Source organism: Numenius arquata, chromosome 3 (genome assembly GCF_964106895.1).
Source record: "Numenius arquata chromosome 3, bNumArq3.hap1.1, whole genome shotgun sequence".
Lineage (NCBI taxonomy): Eukaryota > Metazoa > Chordata > Aves > Charadriiformes > Scolopacidae > Numenius > Numenius arquata.
Window position 1 is genome coordinate 30,004,185 of NC_133578.1, and position 22,948 is coordinate 30,027,132.

The window sequence follows — 22,948 nt, forward strand, 5'->3', positions numbered from 1 at the left end:
CGTTAGTAATGGCAGTGGTTCCGGACCCATGACTAATCCCAACAGTTCTGCCGACACCATACTCTTTTCCTGTAAATCTCAGTTAGCAAAGAAACCATCTGTAATACTTGTACAAATCCAGAGTTACTCTAATGCTGCCTATGTTGTTATTCCAGAATTCAACTAGAATATCTGTGCACCCACATGACTGGTACTTTGGAGACGTCCGTCAAAGTAACTAATAGTTTGCAATGTCTGAACCTTGATTCCTTGACTCCATAGGGTTTTTGACACTGCACACAAGCAGCCTTCTCTAAACCAAGCAGGACACGAACCAGTGCTGTAAAGTATCTTAAATACCAGAGCATGATGACACGAAAAACACCACCTTTTTTTTCTTTAATGACTCACCATTACGTCTAGAGCTAATTCAAAAAACTACCTGCCAGATTCTGACAGTTTCAGAGCTACTGGCTTTGCCACAGGACTAGTTGTAGTGACACATGCTGAAAAACACAGGAGCGTACTGTTTATTCAGCCAGCACCACAGCAGTTCCTGTTTGCATGACTAATTCCACAATACTTCCCCAGTGTTTGCATTTGTGAACACGCAGGGAATTCTTCACCTGGGAATGGACTTGCAAGGAACATTGTATCTTTAAGGATGATAGCCAAAAGCAACTCATTTCACATGAGGAACAGTGCGCTGAGACAGAGACATCCCTGTGTAGAGGAAGTATTAATTTTAGTGACAAAGGTGCATGATTCACCAGGTTTATTAAATATGGGAATCCCTATACTACTTTGCCAAGAACATGGAAAAACCCTCACTTCCTTCCAAAGAATCCCACTGCGAGAAGAACTTCTGGAAGAGAAAGGCACTGGTTGTCTAATGTATACAGATATAAACATGCTTCTATATATATAGTAGTTGCACTCAAATTTGAGAAAGCTCAGATTCAGCTACTTTCTTTGAGTGGAGGCTGGAAAAGGTAACCACTTACGCTCCAGGATAAGGCAATTCATTGTAGCATTCTACCTTTGTATGTAAGCATGATGTGCCCTGTTCTTTTATTTAAAATACTTCAAGGTGCTTCAACGATCAAGAGTGCTTTCTGCCTTGAATACAACAGCCTGCAGATTATATAGGAAGCAAAGATCAGTATTCTGCATTTTCACAAACCTATGTGAGAAGGGAGGAAAAAATACACATGCATGTGACTGGCTTTTTTCTTCTGAAACCATATTTGCTTTCTGTATATAGATGTGTACATACACGTGAATGCTTTCGTAGGTATGTAATACACACATTACTGCAGGGTCTGGAGAAAGAGTTAAGAATGTGGATTGGAGGGAAGAGGATCTCTAAGTGCTCACCGGAGGTGAAGCCAAAATGAGTTAAACATACTGCCAGTGATGACACATATCTCCCCAGTTACATCTATCACATACTCCCCTTTCATAATATATGTAATTTAACATGTTTAATACTTCCCTGTCTTCCAGGTGTGTGGGGCAGAACCATACCTCAAGGAACTTCACTGTCCACCACTGAAATCCCTTAGAGCTCGCAGAGAACGCAGGACACAAATTGCACACGAGCACAGCAAACTGGCTTTTCACAATTTTGGAGGTGATTTCTAACTAATGTGGGCAAGACCACTTTCCTGACTATCAGTCTAACAGGTCCAGGTTAGAGAAACACTTAAAGTAAACTTCACAAAATAAAAACAAAACCACTTAAAATGCCTTTAAAAGTAAGACTAGCAGGAGGTCAGAACCAACATCATGTTACTGGAGATGAGGATGTGGCCTTACACAGATCAGGAATAACCAGAGTAAAACTCAATGAGCTTAGGTGACAGAGCTTGACCGATATACCCAGCCTGAACAAAAACAGTAGCAAGTCCCCTGCTTATCTGCATATGGAATAGTTCACTGGGGTGGTTATAAATATATAAACATAGCTGAAGGAATTATCCTGCTTCTTACGTTTGCAAGCACCCTCAATAATGTTTGATGGGAGATACTTTTCTTTCCTCAGGGAGGAATGACATGTAAATGCACCAATCCTTTAAAAATAGCTCTCTGGAAACATGAGAAAATGGAACCACGTGTCCGTATCAGAAGGAGCAGGTGGGTTTAAAATCATTCCCGCCCTATTGTGTTCTGTGAAACACCTCACCAGAACCTCTCCCAAGGCTAATAATAAATAAACGATACACATAAATAAGTAGATGATTCATCGATTCTAAATGAACAACATAAAAAATAATGTGGTCATGGCAGCAAATATTTTCTGCCTTAAGCAAAAAGTCTTCTCCAGAGGTGGAAAAGAAAAAGTTGGGTGCTTAATTAGCTAGACCTAAAGCATTTCAAGTAAACCACATTTTGTATGAGAGCTAGCGGCTGGACTTCCAATGCAAAATGCAGTTTAGCCATTGGTATTTTAAAGCCAACAAGGCTTTACGGCCACTTTGGCAGCTGCTATTCACAGATGAAGAAGGTCAGATATTATTTTGCAAGATTTCTGCCTGGCTAAGCTGAGAAGTCGCTTGAGCTGGCAGCTGGGAAAGGGATTCTCTTCAGGCTGGCCACCACCTTACAGAACTCATGTGTTCTGATACGACAACTCAAACATGTTGCAAGACTCTTCGAAGTTTTCGTCCATATTCAGTCGCCTCCAGAAGGATTTCTGCTTCTTCTGCAATTCTTTACGCACACACCTGGGGCACGGTACAGCCTTCTCTTTGCACTCCGAGTGGAAGACAGCACCACAGCTTTCACACCTGCAAAGACAAATTAGTGTCAAAATAGAATGACAAAATAGGACAAGAGTGTGCAATGGACTTTACATGGATTGTGAGCAGTAGATATTCCTTCAAACAGTTCTGGTAACTCAAAGAGTGCTATGTTTCAAAAGAGCGGAGCTGTAAAAGACACTGGGTTGCCAACACCTCTGCTGGTGTAAAGCTCCTCAGGACCACTAAAACTGACTTGCATTCACTTGCAGTTGCTGAGAATCTGTCCCAGCACTTCTGCTTCACAGACATAAATTTTTAGAAGGATTAATACTTATCTTCTTATTAACTAGTATTCAAGTCTATCACAGAATAGACATCGATTTTGTTTTATGAAAGAAAAGTTTGCTGCTTTGGTTTGTAAAGTAAGAGTAACAACATTCATTTCCATTAAGATACATTTCAGCATTTGCAGCAGTCAAGATACAACGTGTTCCTCACTGAAGTTCCAGTGGTCAGCTTGTTATGGAAGGAGTAAAGTACATTCCACTTCAACAGCAGGAGAAGTTGTTCCACAAAGTAAAAAATGAAACAGAAGTAGGTAATATTTTCTGTTCTGTGTCCTGTGGAAGATCAGACTAGATCACCAAAATTATCACTTCTGGCATTCAAAGCTGTGCTATGCCGTTCTCAAATGTGATATTATGAGTTCAAACAAACTGCTCAAACAAGATGACTGGACTACTTTTGGGGCACTCTGAGGCAATAGATGCAACATCACAGTAGATCAAGCCCCAGTTCCAGATGGCTGTGGAGCACTGAAACATGGTGATCACGGAGATCTACAACTAAACAGCTGGACATTGTCAGCCTTTCAATGCAAATAACTATCTGTAGTGATAAGTCACCACAGCTTTGTAACCAAATGACAAAATAAAGGGATGACAGTATCAGAGGTACAAAGTCTTAGATTCCAGTTAGATAATCAAATCATGAAATCAACAAAACACCAAACTTCAGAGCAATTTTGAAATACGAGGGGCGCTGGTCACCCTGGTGATTCTGTGGGAAGTCTTGAAATGCCTCACACTTTTCCTTTCTCACAGCTATTATAGTCAAATGACTGTATGAGATCCAAGTGTCCATTGTTACATCTTTAGTGGGGTTTCTGTTTGTTTGCTTTGAGCTTTTTTTGTTGTGTTGGTTTTGTTTGGGTTTGTTTTTTTTTTCCCTTAGAAATAAGGGTCTTGTCTTCAAGTCTGTGAAGAAAAATCGAAAACATGAAGAAACAAACCCCAAGCACAGAGAAGCCACAAGCCAAACTGTAGTACTGAGAGAAGTCCATGAGCTAACACAACCTGATAGCTACATTACCTGCATCTGCATCTCACCTGTAAGTTTTAAAAAACTGTTCCTGATTTGGCCGCACTTTAAGTTTTATGCGTGGGTCCAAACATGGTCTAAATTTTAGTAACTGCAAAGCTTTGAGAAGACTGTGCAGAGGCTTACAGAGGCACATTGCTAGCTAGCACAAACTGATAAAACTCAAATAACAAGTAAGAAAAGGAAAGTTAAAGAAGCTAAGTATAATGTTGCATATCTACTAACTAATATGCTCTCTTGCAGTAAAACTTGACTGTCATATTTCTAAGTCCAGCTGCTGAGTCTAAATCTTGTTTTAAATCAAGAAACTGGTTCACACAGAGATATATATCATTTCTGTGCTCAGAGAGTGTGTGTTATGGCCCTGATCCAGTGAAGCACATAAACACATGCTTAGGACTCATATCCCAGTGATTTCCTTGGGATTACTGATCTGCCTACAATTAGGCATGTGCTTACATGCTCCGCTGGATTGGGAGCTCCACGAACAGACACGCTAATGGATGAGGGAGAGACAGAAAGGACAGCAGTGTCTTTAAAACTTTACATCATTCTCAACTGACACTAATGGTGATTTTATCAAGCTAATTCTCCCTTGTTAGTCAGCAATTTACAGTGCCCTGGAAGTTGCTAGAGGGTAATGATTGATGAGGAGTGTAATTTTGCGCTCTCACATTGCCACTCCCTATGCTCGCTCAGTATTTCTCCACAGTATGCATGGAGGTGACAAAACTTATAAAAAAATTGCTGCTGAAATGGATGGAGCGGGATGAGAGAGGAGCCAGCACATCTGCTCTCCCCAGTCAAAGGCCATCAGCAGAGGAAACAAAGATTGATGGTGTTTAAATTAATATGAATTCATTTTTCAGAAATAAGCTCGTTGGAAAAAATTAACAAACTTCTCTCATGTCGCTCAGAACCAAGAGAGAAGAAATGCCTGCACTGTTATTTATCAGAGCTGGCACAATAGCTGAAGCTCTGACTAGGCTCCCACACTGTCAGGCTCTAACCAGAGGCAGTGCAAAAAGACAGCCCCGCATCTCCAAGTCCACTGCACCAGCAGCCATCATGACCATCACTGGCCCATTCTGGTAGTGGCCACCATCGATCCACCCGACTGCTTCTCTGAAGACCAATTTTCTACTTTCTCTGGTGAAGGCTGATGCACTCCTAGCCCCAACTGTGGGGTGCAGATGACAACAAAACAGCAGCCTAGAAGAACAGCACTCTGAGTTGGAGAACAAAGCTGCTTCTTGCTCTCCGCGGGGACAGGTAGAGAGGATACCTGGGTCAGCCTTCACTGCATGCTGGTATCCCTCATTGCTAAAGACACTCAGTCACCAGGAAAGAGGGGGCAATGCTGTTCTTGGCCTGCCTTTGGGGAAACATGTTTTTGTAGTCTATAAAAGGCTCACTTAATAGTTCGCTACACTTAGATATCTCTTCCTTAAACCTTGTTGTTGTCATAGGTAATTCACAGTTCAGGTACTATTTCTGAATCCTGACCTCTTTGGCTAGAGGCCAAAAAATCCCTGCATCTTTTGTGAGACTCCATACACCATGGATAATACGCCGATGAGCCTGTAAAGCCATTCAGGTCTTTCGTGTTTCCTTCTTTAAAGAATGATATTGCGATACTGCACATTAACAGCCTCTTGCTATTTTTCAAACATTATTTAAAGAATTGGTGAACATTGCATGTTGTTTTCATACAGACTTTCAGCCTTCTAAGAAGCCATCTGAGATAGCTTCCTCTCTATTTGTTTTCTCTCTTTTTTTCCTCTCTTAACTGACTCAATTTCTGTTGAGACTACAGAGGATGTTTTAATTTTTACAATGTTTTACTTGTTTGAACACCAGAGTAACAAAAATACAGAGAATTATTCAATCCTCTAAATATTTTCAATTGCACTGAAAAGTGTACAAGAGAAAGGGCAAAGCTCTCCACAGCCAGACATGCACTATAATACTCCTATTATTATCATAACTAGTTACAAAATAAATGCCTTTCTACATTAAAAGCATAAAATCCTTCCTTGTATGCTGATGAAATGACAATGTTAGTATATCCCATTAAGTCTGGGCATTTAAAACATCTGCATATCAATATTTGGTAAACTGTAAATTCTGGCAAGTTGTTTTCATGCTTCCCACATGTATTTCATGGGCTTACAGCTTAATTAATTCTAGATTCCGCACAATCAATTGATTATACTCATATTTCCTCTCTGTGCTGCACCACCATTTAGGTGCTCATGGATAAAATCAGACGCCCAAAGAAGGCAGTGCAACACAGAGAGGCCTCAAAGACCTTCCACCTTAAGCAGACAAAATAAACCAGGGATGATCAACTGGTGGCCCAGGATGTCATCTGAAAGACAGTTTTATTTGTCTCCTAGAAACCTTACAGGTTGACAGACTGTCAAGACCATGTTGGGATGAAGCTGCTGGAACTAGCGAGGTTTATTAGGACAGCTTCAGTACCATGCATGTGCATTGCACCCGTCTGCCTTCCAAACACCAAGTGGGGAATCAAAGCAGCTTATGGTTATGCTGTTCATCCCTGAAATGAACAAACAGCAGATGACAGACATACAGCCATTCCCACCTCACAACTGGGAAACAAGAGGTGAACTGGCATGCTCAAGGTCAGCCAGGAGGTCTTGGAAGAGCTGAGAAGGGCAAAGAGCTCCCCAGTCTCACTGCAGTCCTGTATTCACCCACCGTCCCTCCTCTTGTAATTTATTTAATGTTAACTTTCATTTTTTCATTTAAAAAACCCACTTCCTCTGTACCAGACCTTGCACACATTTGCTCAAGTGAGTAATCCCTTAAAAGGAATTTCAGTAAGGATTTGAACCCTTCATTGACTAGCACTCTTCATGTTTTTTTCTTTCCCTTCATGCAGAGTAAAACCAAGATAAAACAGGGTTGTTCATTACGTTTTCTTTAGATGATGCTATACGTTCATCAAGCATCCAAAATACTAAGCCACCTGTAACTTGGCTAATAAAAATGCCCCAAGAGCAAACCACAGTAGCTGAAGTAAGCCTTGCCTAGAGATGCCAGCATGATCACTGTCCCACGCTATGCACGTGTGCCTGTCTGCAAGTACTTCTGAATTGCTCAGCTGTGAATATCACAGACGCGCCCTTCGAAACTCTCAGAGACTTTAGCTGAACACAAAGAAAAAGAAAATGGACTAGCCTGTGTTCACTTACAACACAAAAAAAGCCCCAAAGGCAATCAATGCCTGACACACACGTGCAGCAATATTATTACAGTTGCCTAGGAACCAACACAGGAGCCTGCCTAGGGAGGGACGCCCATGTAGTAAATGAATGGAAGAAAGTTGGCACTAACATGACATTGATTTGTCCCTGTAAGGAGCTTGTTAGGATAATGCCTTATATGACACACAGTCTTTACTAAACACAGGGTTTTGTTTTTTTTTCTAAAAACTGTTATTACTTCAGACTAGCTTTTGAAAAATTTGCCTCTCAAGAAGAAAAAAAAAAAGTCCAAACAAAACCAGAACAGACCCCACTATCCAGCCCCTCAAATTGTTACAAATGTCTGAAATTCCCTCTAAATGATTAATTCAGTGTTCAGGGAGCCAGCGGTGATTCAAAGCATAATCTTAGTTTTCCTTTCCATATACCTGCTCATCAGACGGGGGTTACCCTTGATATGGAGCAGAGCTTGAAGACACTCCTCATTTATAATGGCATGGCCGGGTCCTCGGCTGGTGCTGGAGGGCACAGGAACAGCGGAAATAACTGCAAATGTCAACCATCGGCCCACCTTGTGTGCTGGGGGAACTGATGCCAAGGGGGTTACAGGCAGCAGCTAGCAAGGGGTGTACAGCGACCAACAGCCTGCACTGGTGGGACTCACCAAGTAAAGCGCCTGTGGTTTGCACCTCTGGAACAGCTGCAGGGACCAGCCGAAACACAGCCTGATGCAGCATCTGTGACCAAGACCACCACTGTTGCTCTAGTAATGCCACCCCAGGATGGCCAAATGACAAGCTATGCAGTGTCCCTGCATGAAAACTGCCAGCCAGGATCTGCTCCCTTGTACCCAGCATGGGTTAGACTGAGCTGCTGGAGAAGCAGTTCGGGCAGGGGAAGAACATGAATGAATAAGACCCTGCCCTGGCTCTGCTGCCCAGGGCTTGCCCCTGGGGTGCCTCCTTGTCTGTGCTGCCTCTTGCCCTTTGTCCTGTCATGCCGGCACCCGCTGCCAAGGTCAACTGCATCCAACAAGTGTGCAAAGTGGTCAGAGATATTAAACCTCACAAATGAGGGGAAAAGTGGGCAGCTCATTGGAGGGGAGAGAAAACCACCCGTGCTCTACTGGTGGGGAGAAGCCTCAGCATCAATTCCTCCACTGCTAAGCCCAGAGAAATTGCAGAATGGGCCTTCATTTTGGATGCTCATGGAAAAAATTGTTACAGGCTGGGGCTGAACAAGAAGCAGAGCTTGACTTAATCACCTGCTATCCTCCCGGGATAGTTGTGTACACAGGCTGAGTTGCCGCACTGGAGCATGGCAGCAGGGTCAAGCAGGAGCAAAGGGATCATGCAGCTCCTAGACCCCTCTTTGCAGACCTCTGACGCTCCTGATTAAGGAGGGAATCGTGCCCTCAGTTTCCCCCCAGCTGTGGCTGCAGGGATTTACGCTACGCTTACCTACATATACTTCCATACTTGCATCCAGCAGGAGAACTAAGGACTGACTGCTGACCTCAGTACTGCGCTCCGCAAGTTGTCTAAGTTCAGAGATGCCAAGCCAAGTAACATGGCCTGTATACAGCAGTTCATAAGAAATCACTGAAGGGACACTAAAATCAGGATTAAAACATTTAACCTGAAACTCACATGATTACACTTTAGTCAGTGGAGCCAAATTACTTTGGAAATGGGGAAAAGCCCTACATACAGTAGATCCACTACCTGCAAACCACTAGAGAGACTGAGATGCCACAGAGATTAAAGTGTTTACATCGCTTACAGATATATCCTCTGCCTCTGCTAGCTGCCATGCCATGAACTGGACCTAGCCCCTTTACCTCCCCTATTATTAATGAACTGTATTCACAAAGTGGTGGTTGAAGACCTAGAAGCAAAGAGTCAGGGCAATACTAGTAACAGTAATATTAACATACTGTCCTCAACTGTTATAATTTGACTGCATGATTCTACTATTTTGCTTTTTTCTCTAAGTCTGGAAATCCTGTGATTAAGCCAGGATTTATGCTTTCAATAAAAGAGAAAGGCAAAGTCACCTGGACTTCGTAGCTCTACCATAATGCTGAAGACATGCCTATCTGGACACAAGATAGAAAAAAGGAACTTAACATTTAAAAAAATAAAGTAAGTATATAAACAACAAAATTATTAAGGTAACCTTAGAATTTCTGAGCACTTAAGAGTTGGCAGTGTTGGCTTTCATGGGCTAAAATGCAACTGACAAGCTCTTGTCTGATCTACAAGGAACTGTATCTGTGAGATGAAGAAGTCTGTCTTAAAAAGGGAATTTGCATGAGGAAGGAGAAGGAAGAATTAAAAGGTCTTGATTGGCAACTTGGAAATATCTAGAGTGAGGAAGACGGCACAGGAGGCAAGCTGCAAAATAAGAAGTGGAAGAGAAATGGCTGACGTTCGGCCATTGGGGAAGAGCACAAGGCAGCACTGCAGAGACCTTCCTACTTGAAATAAACATCTGCCTTTACACTGAACATTCTAGTTAAAAACACTCTGACATGAGGCAGGTAAAACCGACCTCTAAGGCTAACTCAGCTCCAAAATACAGTGCTTGATGAAAAAAACCCAGTATATTTTATCTCTTTCTTTTTATGTGTTCTAGATAACATTACTGCACAACTCTGCACAGATAAAAACCAGAAGACCTAGGCCAGAAGATTTTGACCAGTTTTGACAGATTCAGTTGAAATTAAATTATCAAGAGAACTTAGCATCTACTTAAGTGCCTAAGTTTCTTTAAAGAAAGTGCTGAGCATATCACTTCATGGTGCTTTGAATCAACTATCAACATCCGATAAGCTAAGCTCTTTCAAAAATTAGGTACTAAACTACTAACACAGCTCAGGGGAACCGGGCTTGGGGAAAGGCTGTCTAGCATAAAACAAACTAATCAAAGCAAGAGGGAAAATTATGTACTTTGAGTGATGCCTTTGACCTGTGCCAAGGTATTTCCTGGAAATGCTCTATACTACGTATTTCAGTCTGTCCACCTAATATCTATCTTTAACGTTCTCCCAAATGCTTAAAGCTGTTTTTGTCCGGTGACAAAACCATCCATAACACGGTGATCTGTAACCTTGCAAAGACTTAGGCATGCACATGAAGTTAAGCACAGCCTCAGAGCCTTTGGTAAGACTTCTCACTACGTGTAAAGTTAAGTACATTCATAGGTCTTATCAGGATGGTGGCCAAAGATTATAGAGGCATCCAAGCTGGCTGATATAGTCAAGCCTGTTCCGTGGCACGTCTATTTTAAACTTGGGTCTTCTGGTTTGTATCTTAAAAGGTCTCTACATGTCTTAACTGATCTGCAGAACAAATTAACTTCGCAAAGTAAAACAGTTTAGCCTTGATAAATGAATACGAACACAAAAGAGCAACTCTCCATGGCTCGCATACATCTAGAGAAACCACATAAAAGGCAAGGAATTGACTAAATAGTTCTTAACCAAGCAAGTAGCTTTACTAGCTAAACACAACAAATTGCCTGTGAAAGTAGTCAGTAGGATGCTGACACACAGGCAAGACCAAAACTTTATTAACTGGGTAGCATACAATAATCTTAACCATAACTATAATTACTTAATTATCTAATTGGACAGAAAATTCTTTTTAATGAATAATTCTATTCCCATTCCAATGGTATTTTTCTCAGTATTCCTTAAGATTTAAAACTTGTTAAAAATTATTCTTGGTTATAAAACAAATATGGCCACGTATTATAGACAACAGTACCATTATATAGGCATCTTCTTTTCACTTCTGCTTTTTAATTTATTTTTTTTTATTTTAGGGGAAAGAAACAAAAACTTTTCACCAAGTTAATGAAGAACAAGGGGTATTAGAAGAAATTGAGGGGCAGTGCCTGGCTGCTACAAATGGGCAAGGATAGCTCAAACAAACCAATTTATAACCAGGGATATTTAAACTCATTTCACAACACTTCTAAAATGAAATTAGTGATATAATAGGACAATTTTATACTTTTATCTGCGAAATTTAAGCCCAGGGCAAATTTAGTCCAAGAAATAAAACAGGAGGTAGATGCTCAGGTTGCTTAAGTTGCCACAGCTCCAGCAAAAGCAGAGCTGTGAGAGTTTACATTAGCTGGCAATTTGCTCCAAGAAATGTGCAATTAACTCAGGAGGTTTTAAATATAGTTCTCATGATTTAAAGGCCCTCAAAAAGATGCTGAAATTGTGAAATTTAGAAAGAACCCTGACGAACTGTTACATAAATATGGGTAAGACAGAAAAGAAGAAAATGAGAGGGACAGAGGAATCAAACTGACTGGAAGAGGCATCCAAAAGGATGGGACAATTTTTAAGAAATTGTTTAACTACTGAATCACAGCTTTCATTAAGCTCTGTGGAGAATGGCCACCTCCCAAGAAAAGCCACAGAAAGGAAGTATCATTAGAAAGCTTATGACTTTGTGAGCCCACCCTTACATTCAAGGCAGCAAACTGTTGCGCTGTATTGTTGAGCAGGATGTAAAGAGCCTGCCAAGCACAGCCCACAGACCCGCTAATTAACTGAACTGATTGTGTTTGTTTTGGAACCGTTTGCCAACAAAGGAATGTGTCGTGCTGATTAGTGAGAGAAGGGTATGTAATATATGTGTATTCAAACCCTGAGGAGTGCATAACCCAGTTATTCACTCTGTTTGCTCAAGGACTGACAAAAATGACTCTCAAGCAAATAACCTGACCAAAGAGAAAACTCCAGCCCTCAAGAGGGGCCCTCCTTTTCTCTTAGCTGTATCTGTCTAAAGAAGACCCATCCTTCATAAATTCCTACTGAAGACTGCTCCAGAAACTGCTGAGAATATTTTGGAGAGAAACACTCCCTCCACCTCAAAGCTGACCTAAGAGACCACGAAGATGGAAAGGCAACAGCCAGCTGACACCCACCTTGGAATCGTAATGGCCTCTCTGACAGCTGTCATTCTTCTCTCTAAAGAGCGAGAAAGGTCAGGGGGGTAGCCAGAAAAACAAATGCCTTCTCAACACCGACACACACAACACACACCAAACAGACTTCACTTTTCAAACATTCAACAGGGAGGTGAAGTTTGCAAAAGCTGTCATGCACCCACCTTCAAGTATTTTTAACCTCACAGCCCAGTTTGCTGGTAGAATTAGTAGCATGCTCAAAAGTGAATGAGCAACATTCAAAAGCAAGAAGGAAAAACATGGTCTTCAGAGGTCTGCTGCTCTTCTTAACTCAGCAGCTACAGCCAGGGTACTTGGCAGTCTAGTACTGAGAACAAAACGTGAATACTATGCTGTAGACAGCCATTCCAGAAAACCAGGATGGAGAAAGGGAATCGTAGTCAATTCTCACTGCACGTTGTGGACTCAGAATTTTGGAACTAAATCAGAAGTCTGATCTGTTTACTCAGAGCTCTGTATGACACAACTAATGGGAAGCTGAAGACATGCCATCAGAAATGTCAGGTATAATCCCAAGCCTTCACGTGAACTTTTTGTGACTTGCCGTTCCATCTGCCACAGGTTATTCTGTACATCTACTTATTGCTAACTAGCCTCCTCACCTTACACCTGTCATTGCAGCGGTCAGCACACCTAACTCCGAAATCTCTCTCATCTGTAAGAGATGGAAGCAAACACAAGCCCCCTCTACCTGGCCTCCTCCCTCACTGCTTTGCAGCTGATGGAACAGTAAAACACACAAGCTCCTTTTGCTGACATGACTTGCCTCCAGCCTGAAGGTGGAAAAGAGCAAAAAAACCGTAACTGAAATAACGTGGCTAGTTTCACAGAGGTGCACGTGCACACGTGAGCAGTAATGAGAAAACTAACTAGGAAGGGAAATGGAAAATGCTGGGGATAAAAGCAAGGTTTAGTGATAAGGAGTACAAAAGGAGTAAGGAGAATGACCTCTGACAAAATAAGAAAGAGAAATACTGGAGAACTTTTCATGCTGATTGTGTTTTAATTAAAATCATTAACAAAGACTGCTGTCTTTGGCATGACATCAACCACGACTTCACATTTGTGAAACATGAACAAAAGTCCTTTCTGGCTTCTAATTCACATAAAACCAGGAGCTAGAGCAGCTTCCTTTGGCTTTCACTGAACTGCTGACAAATACTATTTGATTCCGGAAGGTTTAAAACTCTGTAATTGCAAGGTATGTCTGATCTCAGCTGAAGGGCGGGGGAACAATATACACTCAACAATGTTTTTGTGACCAAAAATTCCCCAGACAAATCAAATGCACAGACATTTCAAGTAAGCCTGTCTTCCCAGATGTTCTTACATGTTCTCATCAATCTTTCGGGAATATCTTCAATTGCCTTTTATACAGTCTCAATAGACATCTTATGTTTTATGTCATCTTAGTCTCTCTCTTTTTAACTCTGCCTATCTCACCATGCACCCTAGATACATTCTTTCTTGAAAACCATTTACAGAGCTCAGCTGCACACCTTGTTTAGCTTATGTCCACTGCTTTGTCAGTGCATTTTTTAGAATAAGAGTCTAGAAAAGAATGTGCAAACAGTCTTTGAAAGTCAGGTCAGGCTGAAAATCCCTGAAGAGTAGTCCTTGGTTACTTGTAATTTAACATCTTTGTGCACACAGGGGAATCATATTCATAATGAAGCCCTTTTAACAGGCTGGTCCTGATTGTTTCCAAAGGTGGCGCTTCATTATTTTTTTTTCCCTTCAGTGGAACACTGTGGAGAACAAATTAAAATGACTGTATTTGAAACAGCCAGAAAAGTACTTATCTATGGAGGAATGCTGTGCTGTCAGATATACTGTCTTTCTGTTGAGTTTAAAAAAAAAAAAAAAAAAAAAAAAATCTCCTTTATTCAAAATCCCAAGATATTTTTGAAAAAGAGTAGTAACGTTGCTGCGTTACCAAGTCTGCTCTGGTTTCCTCCGTTTTGCTTCTAGGTTTTCCATGCAACTCCTGTCCCTGATCTGGCTGTGATCACCCTGTGTGGTGCTACTGGAGACTTTTTCTTTTTGGAACGGCTGTTCTGAGACTTTAAAAGGGCTTTGGGAAGTAGTTCTTCCCATCTATTTCCAAGTCTGTGCATAGTGGCCTCCTCAGACCAGTAATATAGTGAAGCTGCCCAGATATGTGCATTAGTGGGATCCAGTCCCTAGTTATTTAAATTAGAGGTCACAAGACTGAGAATTCACAAGGATATGATACGTGAGTCAAATGTATGACTGACATTACAGTACCTGCTTGTAGAAATGTCCTCAAAGGGGTAAAGGATTTCTCCATTGTTGCAAATCTCACAGATGAAACCCTTTTGACTACAAAGGCTGCAGCTGTACACATGAGAGGTGGCAAACTTGATCACCTTCCCCAAGAAAGGAGCCAGCTTTCCTTCAATAACCTGAAATGAGTAGAAGACAACATTGAATGAACCCCCAGAAAAATGACTAGAACTCCCTGAAGAACTGAGACAGTATTTATTAATACAGACATGCAGCTAAGTGCTGCTGGTTAAAACAACAGTAAAGTTACTTCCCAACAATTATAGCTCCATGAAATCACAGGTGACAACAGTGGCCAATGAACTGGCAATGATCCAAAAGTAAAACCAAAGTTACTGTCTCTCTGTATGGCAGTAACACACAAAATTATTAGCCATTTTATGTAAAACAATGCATTCATATACCAAGGCACAAAAAAGTAGACAGGAAAAGAGGTTAAGGCTTCCATATTATCATCTGACTGACAGCTATGGATACTGCCTTACATTTATGATTTTCATTTCTTTTTAATTTTTATGCACAAATTGCAGTTTTGTCTTTGTTCCTGTTCCTCCAACGCACAAGGGGGTTTTTGCATATTTTTTGTGAACGGAACCCTGGCTTTCCTCCTTTAGTAAAGTTGTGTTTCATTGAAAACCATTAAAATACAATACTCCCCTCATTGCCAAAATGAATAAATTCTCAGACAAACTCTTGAATAGGAACTGTGTTTTTCTCCTTCAGTGTCCAGCTCTCAAATCAAGAAGTCCCTCACTGCCAGACAATCCTGCTAGACCATTAGAAGTGATTAGCACTCCCTGTGTTGGTGTGAAAAAACAGCCATGCAGTATAGATTAAACTGCTAGCCACAACACTCATCTAAATTTGTGACTTGGTGACAATGCCTCAATAAGGGGTGCTATTCAGGCAAAATACTTTCCATTCAGATCAAACTTCCAGAGACTTTAAGGAATTCTGCTGGTGTAGGCAATAATGAAGATGGAATAAGGCCCTAAGTGTATATTCTTCTCTCCTGGGCTTCCTGTGGTCTGAATGGCAGCCTGCCAGATTAGTGATAGAAATGTGTCACAGGATTTGATAGTGACCTCCTATAAAAAGGAAAAAGAATGCAATAATTGCTGATTGAAGGCTTGTACAAGGCTGTGTCCTGAAACTTGAGTGGGGAGATTTACACTTAAATGTGTGCCAAATTCAGTTCAGGCATCCCTTCCCTAAATACGGTAACACGCCACTTCTAATTTGGGTGTAGTGTAAATGAATCTAGAGAAAGCAAAGGTGAAGGCAGAGAAGAACAAGAGAGATTCTGGAAGCACGCCTTCCCTATGTAAAGTAGAAAGGAAATAAATTTGTCTTCCAGGCAACTTCCTGCCCACTAGCCGAGATAGCCACTACTAAAGAGTACATATGGAAAAGAAGGTGCGTAGGTAGCACTGATGCTGATGTCACTGAATGGCACAGGCTGAGATGTGCCCCCTCTTTGCTTTCAGCTCTCGCCTGCTAACAACATCTGCAACAACAGGAAGCGGCAATGTTATTGCTAGTACTGCAGATAGGACATCTGCTCATGTTAGAGGAAAAATGACGTTCCTATTGCATCCTGGTATAGGAAGATCCCCTTCAACCAGAATATAAACAATGCAGAGAAGCTGCTGCATGAAATCCGAAAATGAAGCCATAGACCAAGGTACCGATATTACTAACCTTCTAACAGATGGTCAGAAGTTAGTTTAGCTCCCTTAGGCTGGGTTTTGTTTTTCATTTTAAAGGAAGATTTTTTTTTTGCTTGCAGACTCTAGAGTTACAGAGGGTCTGAAAGCCAAACAAGTTGGGGGTCGGGGAAAGACACGGAAGCTGATTAGCATTCAACAAACAGGAGGAGAGAAACAGTGAAGCCACCCAGCTAGTGACATGGCTACAATCACCCTCCAAAAAGCCATTTAGCACTAACAGATGAAATATGCATACAAAGACAATAAATAAACCACAACACATACACATTTTCCAAACCTTTTTTATGCTACAGCAACCATCTCTCACAGGCCACAAAAGCTCAGCTTAAAATGCCAGGCTGAAGACAGAGCTGCAAACAAACTCTCTAAGGCTGTGCTAATGTCACTGTCAGCAAGGGCTTAAGAGCTAAATCTCTGAATTGATCATATCTTATATAATGTCATAAACAAAATTAACATAACCTATTACCTTCCTAAGCACCAGGGGTGAATTTAAGTCTATACAAGACACAAAAGGTTTCCTATGCTGAAGAGCTCGCAACCTAAGCAAGACAGATTGAGAGTGGGCAGCTGCCCCCAAGGAGCTAGTGTTATTTGTCCCTGTTTATTTATTTATTTGTATGGCTCGTTGTAGCACTGTAGAGGGTTTGCTTGTAACTCTGGCCACTGCAGACATACAATGAAGGTGATATCTTCAAAGAGCCATGCATGCCAATTTTGCAATGTGAATTACAGGCCATTTTACTGTATTATAGGAGGAAGACAAAATGCAACATCAAACTGATGTTATCACTATTTTTAGCATCTGTAAATTTTGTGTAATTTTGTTTCATCAGAGACCTCAGGGTTGTGCACAGGATATGACTTTTCCTTGCAGCCCTCTGTCATTCGTGTTTGTAGCTAATAAGAATAAAATCCTCATCTCCATTTACCCTGGCAAGCAAAAAGGAAGATTTCTACTTGCTGTCCCCAAGAGGAGTTTATGGTAACACTTTGTGGTAACACTAGTGAGTGCTTTATGGCTTAGGAAAAGGAGTGTAGGACATGCAGGTGTCAAAACTTCTCCCGCAACTAAGGACCTTCTTGTTACCGCTGGAGGCCCAGGGTCGGTCCATTTAGACAACCCAGAACCACAAAGGCAGAGTCACAGGATGTTCTCCTAGTTGATGCTGGAGTCTGATCTTGAGTTTCAAGGAAACACAAGCGATTAAAGAATAGAAGCATGTTAAACAAGTGCAATGCATTATCCAGATATCAGGGAAATTGGGGGGGTGGGGGACGGGGAGGAAGACCTCAAGAGGTCATCTTGGCAGAGACAGTAACATCTATGTCATTCTTTACAGCTGTTAAGCTGTTACTAAAGCCTTTCAGAGATGGAGACTCCACAGCCCCCATGCAGTCTAAGCCGGCACACATATATTCTCACTGCTGGAGTCACTCCTAAGCTTTGACCCGAACCTTTTTCTAAGGACATTTCAGTTTACAAAATAGAGAAACTGTGAAATCACACTACAAGCTGCAGAACAGTCCATCACATTTCATAAGAAATGTAGAAATTTAGCAGAAAACTAAGTTAAGAGTATGCCAAAGGATCAGAAACAAAAAATGTCACCATTGGCTTATCCCTATAACATAATACAGTCTCAACATGCATCTGTAAAGACTTAAAAATATATTCCTGCCTCTCAAAAAACAAAAGAGCATCAAGCTTAGAACAAATTAAAATTTTACTGAGTTCAGATTGTCTTCTACCTACTGCATACATGAAGCGCAAGGTATGTTTTCCAATCCAAATTCTTTGTAGTGCGAGCAATTGTTTCATTGTCCAAAATTAAGAGTGAAAGGTGACTGATGAGGGCACCCTGGTCATCAACTGATGGAGGGTGCAATGCAGCTTTCTCTTCCTAAACTGGTCAAGGAACCCATCCCACAAGGATTCTGGATATGGGGCCATGCTCTTACAGTTAGCTTACCACTGCTGCACCTGGAATGTATTAGGGTACACTGCTTGGTGACAAAGGGAGGAGAGTACTTGTGTTTGGAGGCCCAAAGCAAGTTGTGTCTCTGAATAGCCCCAGTGTTCAGATCAGAATCACTGTCCACCTCTGTGGATCTGGAAAAACACTTCTCTAAGCTACCACAGGTCAGAAAGCTGTGGCTTTACGTACTGCAGCTCCTAACTGCAGGAAGGAACATTAGGAACTGTATAAAAATACACACCCACATGTACACACATAAAATACAGGCCCTGCCCTCAAAGCACTTACAGTTTAAGCCAACAAAACAAACACTGCTTTTTACACTAACTGCCACATGTCTCTCACCCTAAATGAGACTCCAAACTGTGTTTTGGAGCTGCCTCCCTGTCCACGCTGCTGAGAGCATCCCTCTGGCCAGAGCAAGGCTGCAGGTGCCGGGGCTTCCAGGGAGAGGAGAAGCCAGGAGAAGCAGCGGGAGCAGCAACCCGCCCCGCTGCCCAGCCTCCTGCACCCGGCTCGGGAAATGAGGTGGCACTGGCAAGCAGGAGGGGAAGGCAGAGACTTGTCTGCAGCAGTGGGAGAAACTCAAGGGGTACACAGTATCCGAAAACATGCCAAAGGGGAGTTGGGACAAGTATTTTAGATGATTTCTAGAACAGAGGCTTTTCATACAAGTCAAAGTTATGAATAAAGGTAAACCTCCGTATATCTTTGTGCTACTGGTCAGCTGGGTAGCAGTATAAATCCAAAGAAAGAATTACGCCCCGTATAAGTGAGGTCACGGGAAATATGGGGACTGCTGAATGCCAGCAGACAAGCCAATGCTGGCAGCAGCTGTGAGAGCCCTGGGCGGTGGGAAGACACGATGGACATGCACTGGGTTAAGTTTTTCCTGATTCAGTAGGAAGACAGAGAAGATGACAGGCAGAAGGGGCTGTGGTACAAGTTGAAAACCCTTTGGATACATCACATTGATATGATCATGAGGGCAAAGTGTGATCAAAGTTTAACTCATTGTCAGGAGGGCTGCTGGTCCCCAAAGGTTTCCTGATCCTTCTATCCAAAGCCTGGAAGTTACTCATAGTTCCATCCTCTATCAAGGTGATGTTTTCAGAAACAAGTGGGCAGCCAGCTGGCTCCGGAGAGTAAGAACTGGAAAGGCCATAGACCACAGCATCCTCCGCAGGCAGAAAAATCCTCCTTGGTGGCCCACTATGCGCACAACAGGGCCGCTGCCCACAGACAACTTCCAAGAGCAGCACGTGTTGCCCAGGGGACCGTCACTGGTATCCCTGTGCCCTATCTCCACGACACATTTCTGAGCCCAGACGCTGCCCTGCAGAGGAGGAGAGGCAGTCCCCTCACCTCCAACACACACTGAGCTACAGCTCTGTCCTGACCCCATCCCTCATCCAAGCTCTCCAGGCCGAGCACAATGCTGGTAGAAGTCCACCTCTGAAGGACCCCACGCCCCAGCCCTAGCCTTGCCCCTAAACCTCCCGTGCAGCACAGTATAGGGGGTCCAAAACCCCAGCCCATTACACACAGCAGAGAGGAGCCAAGTCACTTTTCAGTCAACAAAGATTCCTTGTATGAGAACATACTTACCAGCATGAAAGAGGGTTGCACAAACTAGTCCCACTGGAGAGCAATATAGTGAGCACAGCCTTGCAATATACGTTTTCATATTAAAAAACAAACTAGAAAAGTGCCCAAGGTAACAGCGGCAGAACTTCTGTGGTGAGAGTTCTGACCCAGAGAGACGGTAACCTAGACTCATGGCTTGTAATAACTAAACAGATCAAAACCAAAAAAAATGCATGAAAAAAAACTAATACAAAATTAGAGTTTGTTCCAGTCCCTGACAGTTGTTCAAACTAGAAAAGACATAATAGAAGCCTCTGCCTGGGTGTCACTGAAAAGCAATCAAATATTGTTGAGACAAGCTAAGCATGGAAGTCCCCTCCAAACTCAGACTGTGTCACTCCAAAGAAGTAATATTACAAGAGCGTTAGGGGGAACTAGAGGGGGCGTGTGCGGAAACAGAAGGAGAAATGAGTCAGCTGTTATCTAGTATTGCTTCAAGTAACGCCTCCATAGCTTTCCATCCATGAATTAGCCCAGGTCCACAGAAATACCCAACCTTTGCATCATGCCACATAAATCAACACTAAAATCTATCAGACATGATGAGCTTTCTGGACAGGAGACAAAAAACCAGTACAGTTTTCAGATATTTCTCAGGGCAGTGAGTGTTTGTTTTAAGGGCAGGGGTCCTGTCAGCCATGCTAGCTAAGAAGTAAAAGGTAAGGAGTTAAGACCTCTGTCCCTGCAGGAGTCTACGTTGTGAATCTGAGTGAGGGTCATCAAATACCCTACTCTGTCTGTGCATTTTTACCAACTTCTAAAAGTGCAGCAGATGTTTACATAGCATGGAGATCACAAATACCTTTGATCACCTACATGAGGATTGTCAAGACAGGCAGTAAAGGGGATGCAGCTTGCTGAGCTTTCTGATACACTGTTCTGCTCCATGTGAGGAACTGCCAAGGTTAAGAAGTCCAAATTCTGAAAAGTGTCATGGTATGTTAAACCACATCAAGGGTTTCTGGATTAAAATAATTGTTAGATTGAATTTTCTAGTCTGAGTAATTTCCAACATATGATAATGAAAGTAAAATCAGTAGTAGTTTGGGTTTTTTTTTTCTTATATTAAGATACAAGATAATGGAGAATCCACAGATGAAGGATATTTTAACACAAGCTATCCAGAATCCAAGAGAAGGAAGAGAAATCTACCCACATCTGTATATTCTGCCAGTCTGACGTAAGGGATAGCCAACAACCACAGGCATCATGTACCAGCGCATCTAGGAAAACTGTCACTTCATTGTGGCTAAGTGATCAGGGAATAAACACTGTGAAGGGAGATAGAAATGTCTCCAACTCCCAAACTCTCACACCTGGACCTGTAATTTCCTCATGTACAGAAAGCACAGGAGAAAACCCTGGTTATTACCCTCATAGAGGAGTATCTGTTGCTAATGCTCTGCTTAAGAGCCCCACCACAAGGGTTTAATATTCCAAGTAAAGTGGTGAAAATACTGTAAAAACTTAGGTACAGTATCACTGCCACTGTGAGACAAGCTAAATTTGCCAAATGGCTTTATGACCCCACCCTTGTAAATCAGCTTGTTAATCATTATTGTCATAGAGGTGATAAAGTTGTTTTATAAGCCAACACTGAAGCAGTAACATTAACTACTTATGTAGGGGCTTGTGCATTTCTCTGCAGATAACATTTATTAGAAGGCACTCTCTTTAAAGACACAGGTTTGCCTCATAACCTTCTTCTGAAGCATGGAACAATCTGTTCCACTTCTTCCTCCAGCCTGATTTACATGTCAGACACAAGTGATGCCTGGAGGGGATGGGTTAAGTGATATGAAATCCCTAAAACACCTTGAACTACAGGTTCAAATCTCAACTGGATTGTCCCAGCCTCTCCTCTTGACAGAACAAAATTTATGATTATTTCTCAAGGCCAGACACACACACGGCTCTATCTGAGAGACAGACACAGACACAATTTGCCAGGAGGCACTGACGCAATGCAGAAGAGACATGAAAAGGCCAAGAGGCACTGAGAAAATAGAAGGGGTGGTAGACATGAAGCTCATTCACCATTCCCAATTATATACATTGAAGGAATAGAAAGTCCTTTAATTATTGGGATTACTGTCATAAGCAAGCCTGGCAGAAGGAAGCTATCTGAAGGAGCAGTCAACAATTGTGCACAGCTTCCCACCATCCTCCAAAGCCAAGGGTTCTGCCTCTTCTTGGTTGTTTTTTTTCTACGTCTCCAGAAACAGCTAGTCTAAATCAAGTCTTTTGCTAACAAGCTCAGAGGTAAGCTCCAGCTTTGTCTAGACTTCAGAGTAACACAGAGAATGGTGCTTCCTGGACTGAATGAAAGGGAAAATAAAATCTCCTTCTGAACAGATCGGTTTAGTTCATCACTGTGCTCAGTACCATCCACATTCCACTGGTGGAAGCTTTGTGGAGGAGGACTAAACACCAAGCAATCTTTCTTCACTTCCAGGACAGACAAGAAATATGCTTTTGAAAGAACTACCAATGACATAAGAAAATAGTTCTAGAAAAAACACCTCTAGAAACCTCCAGTTTATTCCCTACCCTGTGGCACTACAAACTGACAGATGACTGACTTGTTTAAAAACTTCTCACCACAGAGATTCCACAACTCTCCAGTGCCCAAAACAGCTGGGAAGTTTTTCCTAATGCCATCCCTTTTGCTGCAATTGACTGTTTCACACTCTACCTCCTATCTTTACATTGCACAATCTGTTTCAGAAAGCATTTTCTGACGCATTCTCTTCTCTGTCACATGTGATCCCTGTTGCAAGCAAGAGCAAGAGTAGACCAGGGTGCAGGAAAGTGACAACGGTTGCCTTATCTCTTTGCTAACTGCAGAACAAGCATGTATTTTCAGCATTCATTATGTGTGGAGATTGGGCATTAAAGCACAAAGGGTAAAACGGAACTTCTGTCCCGCAACAGACTTCTGCAGGGTTGGGATTTCTGCG

General features: G+C 42.1%; 1 protein-coding gene across 1 annotated transcript in view; it reads right to left on the reverse strand.

Moving 5' to 3' along the window:
- Positions 1-2,590: 2,590 nt before the first annotated feature.
- PLEKHM3 (pleckstrin homology domain containing M3) overlaps positions 2,591-22,948 on the reverse strand; it is a 73,958-nt gene continuing 53,600 nt past the window's right edge. Inside the window, exons 6-7 of the mRNA XM_074145675.1 lie at positions 14,594-14,751; positions 2,591-2,768 (exon numbers count right to left, since the gene is read on the reverse strand). Coding sequence (XP_074001776.1) covers positions 2,591-2,768; positions 14,594-14,751 — 336 coding nt within the window. The remainder of the gene's footprint in view (positions 2,769-14,593; positions 14,752-22,948) is intronic.